Source organism: Pecten maximus, chromosome 2 (assembly GCF_902652985.1).
Source record: "Pecten maximus chromosome 2, xPecMax1.1, whole genome shotgun sequence".
Lineage (NCBI taxonomy): Eukaryota > Metazoa > Mollusca > Bivalvia > Pectinida > Pectinidae > Pecten > Pecten maximus.
This window is the reverse complement of record NC_047016.1, coordinates 22,320,257-22,334,527: the sequence shown is the minus strand read 5'-3', so window position 1 is coordinate 22,334,527 and position 14,271 is coordinate 22,320,257. Positions and strand designations below refer to the sequence as shown.

The 14,271-nt window shown below is 38.3% G+C and overlaps 1 protein-coding gene across 9 annotated transcripts in view; it reads left to right on the top strand.

Moving 5' to 3' along the window:
* LOC117321526 (thrombospondin type-1 domain-containing protein 7A-like) overlaps positions 1-14,271 on the top strand; it is a 282,966-nt gene that overhangs the window by 246,131 nt on the left and 22,564 nt on the right. For 7 of the 9 annotated variants that reach the window (XR_004531377.1, XR_004531376.1, XM_033875961.1 and 4 more), the window contains 3 exons: positions 113-313; positions 9,701-9,901; positions 14,145-14,162. Coding sequence is in view for 7 of the 9 variants with exons in the window: in XM_033875961.1 (XP_033731852.1) it covers positions 113-313; positions 9,701-9,901; positions 14,145-14,162 (420 nt within the window). In the remaining 2 variants the exon portion in view is untranslated. The remainder of the gene's footprint in view (positions 1-112; positions 314-9,700; positions 9,902-14,144; positions 14,163-14,271) is intronic. The other 2 variants (XM_033875962.1, XM_033875959.1) reach the window with 1 other exon arrangement.

The window sequence follows — 14,271 nt, the reverse complement described above, 5'->3', positions numbered from 1 at the left end:
AAAACTACTATTTCATGGCAAGATCTTTCAGAAAGCTACCATACAATAGTCTTGCTTCTTTTGAATTAAAGTGTTGATTGCGTTTATGATTTGGTATATTGTCCTTTTCCAGGTTACACAGAGGGAGTTCGCAGCAGATCTCGTTCTATACTGGCTTATCCTGGTCCAAAGAAAGAGAAGTGCCCCGACCAATTATGGACGAGTGAATCGTGTTATGCAGACACTTGCTCTGTGTTTCGTTGGATGAGCACACCTTGGGAGGGGGATTATCGAGATGTTTGGTGTGAACGATCAGATGGACTACGTATCTTTGGTAAATAGTGCATCATTTCTATCATCAGCGTAAGAATATTTAAATCTTGTTTTTCTCACCCATAGCAGGAATTTATCCTACATAAAACATTAAATCAGTAAATTTTGACCATCTCTTGTGACAGTCAACAATTAGTTCAACATTCAATCTGAAATCTGGACCATTCATTGTGACAGTCGACAATTAGGTCAACATTCAATCTGTAATCTGGACAATCTATTGTGACAGTCAACAATTGGTTCAACATTCAATCTGAAATCTGGACCATTCATTGTGACAGTCAACAATTAGGTCAACATTCAATCTGTAATCTGGACAATCTATTGTGACCGTCAACAATTAGGTCAACATTCAATCTGTAATCTGGACAATCTATTGTGACCGTCAACAATTAGGTCAACATTCAATCTGTAATCTGGACAATCTATTGTGACCGTCAACAATTAGGTCAACATTCAATCTGTAATCTGGACAATCTATTGTGACCGTCAACAATTAGGTCAACATTCAATCTGTAATCTGGACAATCTATTGTGACCGTCAACAATTAGGTCAACATTCAATCTGTAATCTGGACAATCTATTGTGACAGTCGACAATTAGGTCAACATTCAATCTGTAATCTGGACCATTCATTGTGACAGTCAACAATTAGGTCAACATTCAATCTGTAATCTGGACAATCTATTGTGACAGTCGACAATTAGGTCAACATTCAATCTGTAATCTGGACAATCTATTGTGACCGTCAATAACTAGGTCATATCTGTTGAGACTACTGACACATCTCCACTAGTATTGTGTAGATCCAATTATGTTCTGGCCAGAGGCTGATGGAATGGTCATCGGAAATCTCCTGTAATAGTAATTCTGTTTTAAAGCCTAATATAGATGGTATCCAGGGAAAAGTACCAGAATCTCATATAGAAATCTCCTAATCAAATCTACAAAGGATTATACCCTCTTTCAGAAAAAGAATTGAATGGCTGTTGTTTGTTTGAGCATCTCCTACCTGAAATCAGTGCACAAGCTCAAATAAACATTGGTTTGAAAGCCGTCTTATGGTTTTGGGTTTATAGAACAATACCTTAGTTTGTCTGGAAGTTATTTCACGTAGTTGAGTTTCTAGATCAATACCTTGGTTTGTCTGGAAGTTGTCTCTTTGTGCTGGGTTGATGAATCAATGTTGTTAGAGATCTAGATTTGTCTAGCTGTTTGGTTATAATCTTTCCTGTTGTCTCAATGGAGATTATTGTTGAATGTATATGTCCATACATATTTTACCTCCCAGACCTGGTCAAGGTATCAAGGTTTGATTTGTAATCGTATGGTGTTCCTAAGTCCTGGTGGAACTTGAATATAAGTAGTAAATTATCAGCTTGGTGAAACAGAAGTAATGGTATGAGTGTTTGGTATGACAGCAGTCATTAACATTAGAGAAGCAGCCCTCATATGCCTCTCTTTGGTATTATGGTTTTTAAGGCAATACTACAGTGTACGGCAGGTGACTTCTCTAGTATTGGGTTTGATTAGGAAGTAGAGTGTTGTGTTGCTTCCATAAATATCTGACTTAACGAAGCATTACACAGAATCACAATAATTACAAATGGAAAGGATCCAGACCTTATTTGGTTTACTCAACTGATTCTGTACTTCCCCCAAAGGTCTCATCCATTCCCCCTATAGGAAGTCCAAGCTGTCTCCACCACAAACCTGAGCTGGCTTCTGTGCCAGTGTATATTTAGTACCACGCAGAACATCATTTACAGATGGTAATATGATCACTTGTTTTGATAAAAAAAAATTCAAATAAAAAAGAAATATTTCAAGCTGTATCTTATTACTCTCCTAGACCAACATTCTGTTGTTTCATATCTAAAATAATCAATAAAAGGCCGGCTATTGCACTCTACTTTGTCCAAGTCGACATTGATAGAATATTATTGGTGAGGTGAGGGTAGGGGTGTGTCATGGTATTGATAGAATTTTAAAGGTGAGAGTTAGGGGTGTGTTGTGGTATTTATAGAATTTTATTGGTGAGAGTTAGGGGTGTGTTGTGGTATTTACAGAATTTTATTGGTGAGAGTTAGGGGTGTGTTGTGGTATTGATAGAATTTTAAAGGTGAGAGTTAGGGGTGTGTTGTGGTATTTATAGAATTTTATTGGTGAGAGTTAGGGGTGTGTTGTGGTATTTATAGAATTTTATTGGTGAGAGTTAGGGGTGTGTTGTGGTATTTATAGAATTTTATTGTTGAGAGTAGGGGTGTGTTGTGGTATTATAGAATTTTATTTGTGAGAGTTAGGGGTGTGTTGTGGTATTTATAGAATTTTATTGGTGAGTGTTAGGAGTGTTTTGTGGAATTTATAGAATTTTTTTGTTGAGAGTAGGGGTGTGTTGTGGTATTTATAGAATTTTAAAGGTGAGAGTTAGGGGTGTGTTTTGGTATTTTTAGCCCACCATCATCAGATGGTGGGCTATTCAAATCGCCCTGCGTCCGTGGTCCGTGGTCCGTCCGTCCGTAAACAATTCTTGTTATCGATAATCCTCAGAAAGTACTGAAGGGATCTTTCTCAAATTTCATATGTGGGTTCCCCTTGGTGCCTAGTTATGCATATTGCATTTTGAGACCAATCGGAAAACAACATGGCCGACAGGCAGCCATCTTGGATTTTGACAATTGAAGTTTGTTATCGCTATTTCTGAGAAAGTACTGAAGGGATCTTTCTCAAATTTCATATGTAGGCTTCCCTTGGTGCCTAGTTATGCATATTGCATTTTGAGACCAATCGGAAAACAACATGGCCGACAGGCAGCCATCTTGGATTTCGATAATTGAAGTTTGTTATCGCTATTTCTGAGAAAGTACTGAAGGGATCTTTCTCAAATTTTATATGTAGGTTCCCCTTGGTGCCTTATTATGCATATTGCATTTTGAGACCAATCGGAAAACAACATGGCCGACAGGCAGCCATCTTGGATTTTGACAATTGAAACTTATTATCGCTATTTCTAAAAAAGTGCTGAAGGGATCTTTCTCAAATTTCATATGTAGGTTCCCCTCGGTGCATAGTTATGCATATTGCATTTTGAGACCAATCGGAAAACAACATGGCCGACAGGCAGCCATCTTGGATTTTGACAATTGAAGTTTGTTATCGCTATTTCTGCGAAAGTACTGAAGGGATCTTTCTCAAATTTCATATGTAGATTCCCCTTGGTGCCTAGTTATACATATTGCATTTTGAGACCAATCGGAAAACAACATGGCCGACAGGCAGCCATCTTGGATTTTGACAATTGAAACTTATTATCGCTATTTCTAAAAAAGTGCTGAAGGGATCTTTCTCAAATTTCATTTGTAGGTTGCCCTCGGTGCCTAGTTATGCATATTGGATTTGGAGACCAGTCAGAAAACAACCTGCCCAACAGGCAGCCATCTTGTATTTTGACAATTGAAGTTTGTTATCGCTATTTTACAGAAGGTACTGAAGGGATCTTCCCCTTGGTCCCTGGTGTTGCATTTTGGGACCAATCCGAAAACAACAGACAGCCATTATCGCTAAATCTTAAATTTTATATATAGGTTCCCCTTGTTTGAAAAGTACTAGAGGGCTGTTTCTGAATTTACACAGATTAGTAAGACTTAGAGGAAGGGAAAAGTAGAGAAAAGATCAATCTGACATGGATCCTATAAAGATCATTCAATGGTGGGCGCCAAGATCCCTCTGGGATCTCTTGTTAGAATTTAAAAGTGAGAGTTACAGGCATTTCACTTCTTTTCACACTTCAGAAAGCTGTGTTCAAATGCAATATATTGATACAGACTTGTTCCAGACATCACGCCAGCATCCGAAGGCAATTGTCGCATTGGGGGCAATTAACCACTGTTATGCTGCTGCTGTGGAGATTCAGTGCTATTGTTGTTAAATATGAGCCAAGTCTAAGGCACAGTTCTTGTGTGGCAGTATTTCTATTGGTCTGGAGGGATATGGGAAATTTGAACAAATTCCTGATGAAATCTTAAGTTTTTGACTTTTATGTCTTTTTCCATCTGAAAGTTTCCCTAGGGAATGTAGCATTATGATAGAGGAGGTAGGGCCATACTGAGGTACTACAGAGAGCTCTCCTCATTCTGTAACACTATACTAGAGGAGGTAGGGCGATACTGAGGTAGAGAGCTCTCCTCATTCTGTAACACTATACTAGAGGAGATAGGGCCATACTGAGGTACTACAGAGAGCTCTCCTCATTCTGTAACACTATACTAGAGGAGGTAGGGCGATACTGAGGTACTACAGAGAGCTCTCCTCATTCTGTAACACTATACTAGAGGAGGTAGGGCGATACTGAGGTACTACAGAGAGCTCTCCTCATTCTGTAACACTATACTAGAGGAGGTAGGGCGATACTGAGGTACTACAGAGAGCTCTCCTCATTCTGTAACACTATACTAGAGGAGGTAGGGCCATACTGAGGTAGAGAGCTCTCCTCATTCTGTAACACTATGATAGAGGAGGTAGGGTGATACTGAGGTACTACAGAGAGTTCTCCTCATTCTGTAACACTATACTAGAGGAGGTAGGGCCATACTGAGGTACTACAGAGAGTTCTCCTCATTCTGTAACACTATACTAGAGGAGGTAGGGCGATACTGAGGTAGAGAGTTCTCATTCTGTAACACTATACTAGAGGAGGTAGGGCGATACTGAGGTACTACAGAGAGCTCTCCTCATTCTGTAACACTATGATAGAGGAGGTAGGGCCATACTGAGGTACTACAGAGAGCTCTCCTCATTCTGTAACACTATACTAGAGGAGGTAGGGCCATACTGAGGTAGAGAGCTCTCCTCATTCTGTAACACTATACTAGAGGAGGTAGGGCGATACTGAGGTACTACAGAGAGCTCTCCTCATTCTGTAACACTATACTAGAGGAGGTAGGGCCATACTGAGGTAGAGAGCTCTCCTCATTCTGTAACACTATACTAGAGGAGGTAGGGCGATACTGAGGTACTACAGAGAGCTCTCCTCATTCTGTAACACTATACTAGAGGAGGTAGGGCCATACTGAGGTACTACAGAGAGTTCTCCTCATTCTGTAACACTATACTAGAGGAGGTAGGGCGATACTGAGGTAGAGAGTTCTCCTCATTCTGTAACACTATACTAGAGGAGATAGGGCGATACTGAGGTAGAGAGTTCTCCTCATTCTGTAACACTATACTAGAGGAGGTAGGGCGATACTGAGGTACTACAGAGAGCTCTCCACATTCTGTTACACTATACTAGAGGAGGTAGGGCGATACTGAGGTACTACAGAGAGCTCTCCTCATTCTGTAACACTATACTAGAGGAGATAGGGCGATACTGAGGTAGAGAGCTCTCCTCATTCTGTAACACTATACTAGAGGAGGTAGGGCGATACTGAGGTAGAGAGCTCTCCTCATTCTGTAACACTATACTAGAGGAGGTAGGGCGATACTGAGGTAGAGAGTTCTCCTCATTCTGTAACACTATACTAGAGGAGGTAGGGCCATACTGAGGTACTACAGAGAGCTCTCCTCATTCTGTAACACTATACTAGAGGAGGTAGGGCGATACTGAGGTACTACAGAGAGTTCTCCTCATTCTGTAACACTATACTAGAGGAGGTAGGGCGATACTGAGGTAGAGAGTTCTCCTCATTCTGTAACACTATGATAGAGGAGGTAGGGCGATACTGAGGTAGAGAGCTCTCCTCATTCTGTAACACTATACTAGAGGAGGTAGGGCGATACTGAGGTACTACAGAGAGTTCTCCACATTCTGTAACACTATGATAGAGGAGGTAGGGCGATACTGAGGTACTACAGAGAGCTCTCCTCATTCTGTAACACTATACTAGAGGAGGTAGGGTGATACTGAGGTACTACAGAGAGCTCTCCTCATTCTGTAACACTATACTAGAGGAGGTAGGGCGATACTGAGGTACTACAGAGAGTTCTCCTCATTCTGTAACACTATACTAGAGGAGATAGGGCGATACTGAGGTAGAGAGCTCTCCTCATTCTGTAACACTATACTAGAGGAGGTAGGGCGATACTGAGGTACTACAGAGAGTTCTCCTCATTCTGTAACACTATACTAGAGGAGGTAGGGCCATACTGAGGTACTACAGAGAGTTTTCCTCATTCTGTAACACTATACTAGAGGAGGTAGGGTGATACTGAGGTACTACAGAGAGTTCTCCTCATTCTGTAACACTATACTAGAGGAGGTAGGGCGATACTGAGGTAGAGAGCTCTCCTCATTCTGTAACACTATACTAGAGGAGGTAGGGCGATACAGAGGTACTACAGAGAGCTCTCCTCATTCTGTAACACTATACTAGAGGAGGTAGGGCGATACTGAGGTAGAGAGTTCTCCACATTCTGTAACACTATACTGTAGGAGGTAGGGCGATACTGAGGTAGAGAGTTCTCCTCATTCTGTAACACTATACTAGAGGAGGTAGGGCGATACTGAGGTAGAGAGCTCTCCTCATTCTGTAACACTATACTAGAGGAGGTAGGGCGATACTGAGGTACTACAGAGAGTTCTCCTCATTCTGTAACACTATACTAGAGGAGGTAGGGCGATACTGAGGTACTACAGAGAGTTCTCCTCATTCTGTAACACTATACTAGAGGAGGTAGGGCCATACTGAGGTAGAGAGTTCTCCTCATTCTGTAACACTATACTAGAGGAGGTAGGGCCATACTGAGGTAGAGAGTTCTCCTCATTCTGTAACACTATACTAGAGGAGGTAGGGCGATACTGAGGTAGAGAGTTCTCCTCATTCTGTAACACTATACTAGAGGAGGTAGGGCGATACTGAGGTACTACAGAGAGTTCTCCTCATTCTGTAACACTATACTAGAGGAGGTAGGGCCATACTGAGGTAGAGAGTTCTCCTCATTCTGTAACACTATACTAGAGGAGGTAGGGCGATACTGAGGTAGAGAGTTCTCATTCTGTAACACTATGATAGAGGAGGTAGGGCGATACTGAGGTACTACAGAGAGTTCTCCTCATTCTGTAACACTATACTAGAGAAGGTACGGCCATACTGAGGTACTACAGAGAGCTCTCTGCACTACCTAATACTATGCCAGAGGCAGGGACATGTTCACAATGTGGTGATTTATCACAAAGCAATATAATTAGTCAGTTGCTTGGATCTGTGAGTTTCGTCAGTGATTTAGGCAGATTTTTTCAGTGTACTGTGGGATAATCCTAGGTCAGCTACAGTACCAGAAAACCTGCTGTTTGTTGCTACATCGCTTGGATTATTTCGATGACAATTTAATGTTTTATGGAGGCACGAGGATAATGTAAGTCTATTTTAAATATAATGTCTGACATTACATTAACAAAGTCATGACTGAAGAGCTATATATTTCCTTCTATACAAATGTTGTTAGTTTATGTGATATTGCTATCTACGCCATCCCTATAGCAGGGACTGGAAAGAGTATTTGTTTTTTTTTTTGTGATATTGCTGTCCACGCCATCGCTATAGCACAGAGAGTGAAAGGAGTATTTGGTTTTTCTGTGATTTTGCCATCAACTCCCTATAGCACAGACAGGAAGACAACATGTACATGATGAAATGGTTCATTCTATGATGTTTAATCATCTGAGTATTCAATTGACAATGTCAGTATTGATTTATCTGATTGGAAATAGAAAAAATTGTGATAACTTTGTGATGATGGAATCTAACATCATCAAATGTGGTGTTTTTGTGTATACTTTATTAAAGTTATCATTCTCCAGTTCAGGGTGAGCTTGTATGACTATCATTATAAAGTTATCATACTCCAGTTTAGGTGAGCTTGTATGACTATCATTATAAAGTTATCATACTCCAGTTTAGGTGAGCTTGTATGACTATCATTATAAAGTTATCATACTCCAGTTTAGGTGAGCTTGTATGACTATCACTATATAAAGATATCATACTCCAGTTTGGGTGAGCTTGTATGATCATCACTATATAAAGTTATCATTCTCCAGTTCAGGGTGAGCTTGTATGACTATCATTATAAAGTTATCATACTCCAGCCAGGTTGAGCTTGTATGACTATCACTATATAAAGTTATCATGCTCCAGTTTGGGTGAGCTTGTATGACCATCACTATATAAAGTTATCATTCTCCAGTTTGGGTGAGCTTGTATGATCATCACTATATAAAGTTATCATGCTCCAGTTTGGGTGAGCTTGTATGATCATCACTATATAAAGATATCATACTCCAGTTCAGGGTGAGCTTGTATGACCATCACTATATAAAGTTATCATGCTCCAGTTTGGGTGAGCTTGTATGATCATCACTATATAAAGATATCATACTCCAGTTCAGGGTGAGCTTGTATGACCATCACTATATAAAGTTATCATACTCCAGCCAGGGTGAGCTTGTATGACTATCACTATAAAGTTATCATACTCCAGTTGAGGGTGAGCTTGTATGACCATCACTATATAAAGTTATCATACTCCAGTTGAGGGTGAGCTTGTATGACCATCACTATATAAAGTTATCATGCTCCAGTTTGGGTGAGCTTGTATGACCATCACTATATAAAGTTATCATACTCCAGCCAGGGTGAGCTTGTATGATCATCACTATATAAAGTTATCATACATCCGTTCAGGGTGAGCCTGTATGTACCTATCACACTATAAAGTTATCATACTCCAGTTGAGGGTGAGCTTGTATGACTATCACTATATAAAGTTATCATACTCCAGCCAGGGTGAGCTTGTATGACCATCACTATATAAAGTTATCATACTCCAGCCAGGGGGTGAGCTTGTATGATAATACTAATATAAAATCATATCCAGTTCAGGAGAGCTTGTATGCACTATCACTATAAAGTTGTCATACTCCAGTTGAGGGTGAGCTTGTATGTCTATCACTATAAAGTTATCATACTCCAGTTGAGGGTGAGCTTGTATGACCATCACTATAAAGTTATCATACTCCAGCCAGGGTGAGCTTGTATGACCATCACTATATAAAGTTATCATTCTCCAGTTCAGAGTGAGCTGGTATGACCATTACTATATAAAGTTATCATACTCCAGCCAGGGTGAGCTTGTTTGACCATTCAAGCTCCATCATACCGAATAAGGTTTTAAATGGCTGGTTATCTCTGTCAAAGAGAGGTGTTGTGTATGTGATCAGACCAAATTATATAGTAATACAGCGTTTTATTTGTAAATTAAACATCTACATATTCCTTAATGGGGTCATGCTCCTGAAAACAACAGTCTGTAAGAAATTGATACATTATATATAATTAAAAAAAAAATAGTGATAATTTGAGTATTAAATTTGCCTTTTCTTTTTTTTAGGTGGCTGTGATAGAAATTTACGCCCGCTAAATCTGCTGAGCTGTTCCCCACCATGTAACCAGGATAACGCCTACTGCAATGACACTAACTACTGTGCTTGTGAAGAGGGATTTATTGCCTACTATAAGGGAGATACATTGTTTGGATGTTTCATGGATAATCAAACTGTGGTAGGAGGACAATCGTCCAATGAAAAAACAGGTACGTCTTAGATAAACAAAAATGATATAATGGATATTGAATATATGTGCAAATATTCCTCTGTTTGAAATAGTATTGTACAATCTGCATACACAACAGTTTCCTTAGTGGTGCGTCAGTACCATACTCATGTTGGGTGTTGTTTTTACTGTTGGTTCCCGTCTATAGTTAGTTGTATGTGTCCGTTAGTTCCTGTCTATATTTAGTTGTATGTGTCCGTTGGTTCCTGTCTATATTTAGTTGTATGTGTCCGTTGGTTCCTGTCTATATTTAGTTGTATGTGTCCGTTGGTTCCTGTCTATATTTAGTTGTATGTGTCCGTTGGTTCCTGTCTATAGTTAGTTGTATGTGTCAGTTGGTGCCTGTCTATATTTAGTTGTATGTGTCCGTGGGTTCCTGTCTATATTTAGTTGTATGTGTCCGTGGGTTCCTGTCTATAGTTAGTTGTATGTATTCGTTTATTCCTGTCTATAGATAGTTGTATGTATTCGTTGGTGCCTGTCTATAGATAGTTGTATGTATTCGTTGGTGCCTGTCTATAGTTAGTTGTATGTGTCCGTCGGTGCCTGTCTATATTTAGTTGTATGTGTCCGTTGGTGCCTGTCTATATTTAGTTGTACGTGTCCGTTGGTGCCTGTCTATAGTTAGTTGTATGTGTCTGTTGGTTCCTGTCTATATTTAGTTGTATGTGTCCGTTGGTGCCTGTCTATATTTAGTTGTATGTGTCCGTTGGTTCCTGTCTATAGTTAGTTGTATGTGTCCGTTGGTTCCCGTCTATAGTTAGTTGTATGTGTCCGTTGGTTCCTGTCTATATTTAGTTGTATGTGTCCGTTGGTTCCCGTCTATAGTTTTTTAGTTGTATGTGTCAGTTGGTTCCTGTCTATATTTAGTTGTATGTGTCCGTTGGTGCCTGTCTATATTTAGTTGTATGTGTCCGTTGGTTCCCGTCTATAATTAGTTGTATGTGTCAGTTGGTTCCTGTCTATATTTAGTTGTATGTGTCAGTTGGTTCCTGTCTATATTTAGTTGTATGTGTCCGTTGGTGCCTGTCTATATTTAGTTGTATGTGTCCGTTGGTTCCTGTCTATATTTAGTTGTATGTGTCAGTTGGTTCCTGTCTATATTTAGTTGTATGTGTCCGTTGGTTCCTGTCTATTTAGTTGTATGTGTCAGTTGGTTCCTGTCTATAGTTAGTTGTATGTGTCAGTTGGTTCCTGTCTATATTTAGTTGTATGTGTCCGTTGGTTCCTGCCTATATTTAGTTGTATGTGTCAGTTGGTTCCTGTCTATATTTAGTTGTATGTGTCCGTTGGTTCCTGTCTATATTTAGTTGTATGTGTCAGTTGGTTCCTGTCTATAGTTAGTTGTATGTGTCAGTTGGTTCCTGTCTATATTTAGTTGTATGTGTCCGTTGGTTCCTGCCTATATTTAGTTGTATGTGTCAGTTGGTTCCTGTCTATATTTAGTTGTATGTGTCCGTTGGTTCCTGTCTATAGTTAGTTGTATGTGTCAGTTGGTTCCTGTCTATATTTAGTTGTATGTGTCCGTTGGTTCCTGTCTATATTTAGACACATACAACTAACTATAGACAGGCACCAACTGACATATACAACTAAATATAGACAGGAACCAACGGACACATACAACTAACTATAGACAGGAACCAATGGACACATACAACTAAATATAGACAGGGTCTCTAATGTATATTGTCTCTAATGTTTATTGTCTCTAATGTCTATTGTCTCTGTCTGTTGTCTCTAATGTCTATTGTCTCTAATGTCTATTGTCTCTGTATCTGTTTTATCTCTGTTTCTGTCGACTATTCCCATTAATACAACATTATATAGTTATTTGTAGTAAGTCAATACACAGAAGATTGGAGATTTCAGTAGATTTGACTGTTTTCAGGATTTATTATTATTGCTTTAACAGTCTGCTAGATTTGACATTTTGTGTGATTTATCTCTAGTAGAGATTTAGCTGCCTCTGCTTATGTATGTCTAACAAGACTTGAGAGCCTCACAACACCAGAAAATACATCAATCTCAAATTCAATGGTTTGGAAAAAAGATTCAACACTCTTGCTTATGAATAGATATTCTTCCATAGTTGAATATTTATCCAAACAAATACCTGTTTCCACAGGGTAAAATCCTAATTTGGTGGTTTTTATAATGAGTTACTTATGGTTACTCATGGTTATGGTAATTTTATCCAAGCAGAAAATCAGATGATATCCAATTTGGTGATGTTCATATAGCCACTAAATTGATTCCTTAACTCAATTTATTCGATGATTACATGGAAATTCAGCCCCAACATTTGCTGCCATTGGAATTAAAGAGAAAAATGTGATGGAAATCCTGTCATGTCATTTACTGGCCAACATTCTGCCGAACATTTCACAGCTAGGGCTTGAAAGTTTTTTTCCCCTTACCATAGACAAGCAGTGCTAATGATGATAAGTAGTTGGCTGTCGCTGCACATGTAGTTTGATGTAACTCATTGTAACATATTTTACTTCATGTATATATAGTTGGATTCTGTAGCTCCTGGCTGATACGTCTATAGCTAGAGTTGTATGTTGTTTTCCTTTTTGTTTCGGTATCTCTTCAGTTTGGTGTCCTTATGTGTTTAACTCAAGATTATAATATGTTTTAACATTATGATACTTCAAAATTTGTATTGAAAAAAGGGTATGAATATTTTTTTCAATTTTATTTTCTTAATTATCAAATGTTTTAATTTGTCATATGTGATAACATAGATTTTGTAACAATTGATTATGATAAGTTGCTATTACATTTTAGCTTTACTTTGTACCCTGTTTTAATGTTTTGCATTTGTTAAACAGTTCATTATAAATTAGATAACAATTCAGTTTGCTTTCTGTTCAAGTCGATCGGTAGATTTTCAATTTATCACAATCTGTCTACATGGTGTATAAAATTATAGAGAATGCACCATATCCAATTCTTTAGGAAATAAATACATAGAGAATTCATGATTCATTACCTGTCTGTTTGTAGGGAGTAGATATGTACTTAATTCAACAACCCTGTAGGAGTGACTCAGTATTCAACATTTCTGTCTGTAAGGTGTAGATATACAGAATTCATTATTCAACATCTCTGTGTGTAGGGTGCAAATATACAGAATTCATTATTCAACATCTCGGTGTAGGGTGTAAATACACAGAATTCATGATTCAACATCTCTGTGTGCAGGGTGTAAATATACAGAATTAATTATTCAACATCTCTGTGTAGGGTGTAAATACACAGAATTCATGATTCAACATCTCTGTGTGTAGGGTGTAAATACACAGAATTCATGATTCAATAATATCTCTGTGTGTAGGGTGTAAACACACGGAATTCATGATTCAACATCTCTGTTGTAGGGTGTAAATATACAGAATTCATTATTCAACATCTCGGTGTAGGGTGTAAATACACATAATTCATGATTCAACATCTCTGTTGTAGGGTGTAAATATACAGAATTCATTATTCAACATCTGTGTGTAGGGTGTAAACACACGGAATTCATGATTCAACATCTCCGTGTGTAGGGTGTAAAGATACAGAATTCATGATTTAACATCTCTGTGTGTAGGGTGTAAAGATACAGAATTCATGATTCAACATCTCTGTGTGTAGGGTGTAAATACACGGAATTCATGATTCAACATCTGTGTGTGTAGGGTGTAAAAATACAGAATTCATGATTCAACATCTCTGTGTAGGGTGTAAAAATACAGAATTAATGATTCAACATCTCTGTGTAGGGTGTAAAAATACAGAATTCATGATTCAACATCTCTGTGTAGGGTGTAAATACACAGAATTCATGATTCAACATCTCTGTGTAGGGTGTAAAAATACAGAATTCATGATTCAACATCTCTGTGTGTAGGGTGTAAATACACAGAATTCATGATTCAACATCTCTGTGTGTAGGGTGTAAATACACAGAATTCATGATTCAACATCTCTGTGTAGGGTGTAAAAATACAGAATTAATGATTCAACATCTCTGTGTGTAGGGTGTAAATATACAGAATTCATTATTCAACATCTCTGTGTAGGGTGTAAAAATACAGAATTCATGATTCAACATCTCTGTGTGTAGGGTGTAAATATACAGAATTCATGATTCTTTTGGGTGTAAATATATAGAGACTTTAATTTCCATAGGTATAGCATTCTATCTAAAATTTCAAATATTTCTGACTCAGTAAAGAAAAATGAAGAAGGTAAGAAGCACACCAATGTTTTTTTCATTTTTTTTAATTTTATTTTTTTTCATTTGTTTTAATACTCACAAAGCCATACTGACAGAAATATTTCAAATGTTGTAGATCC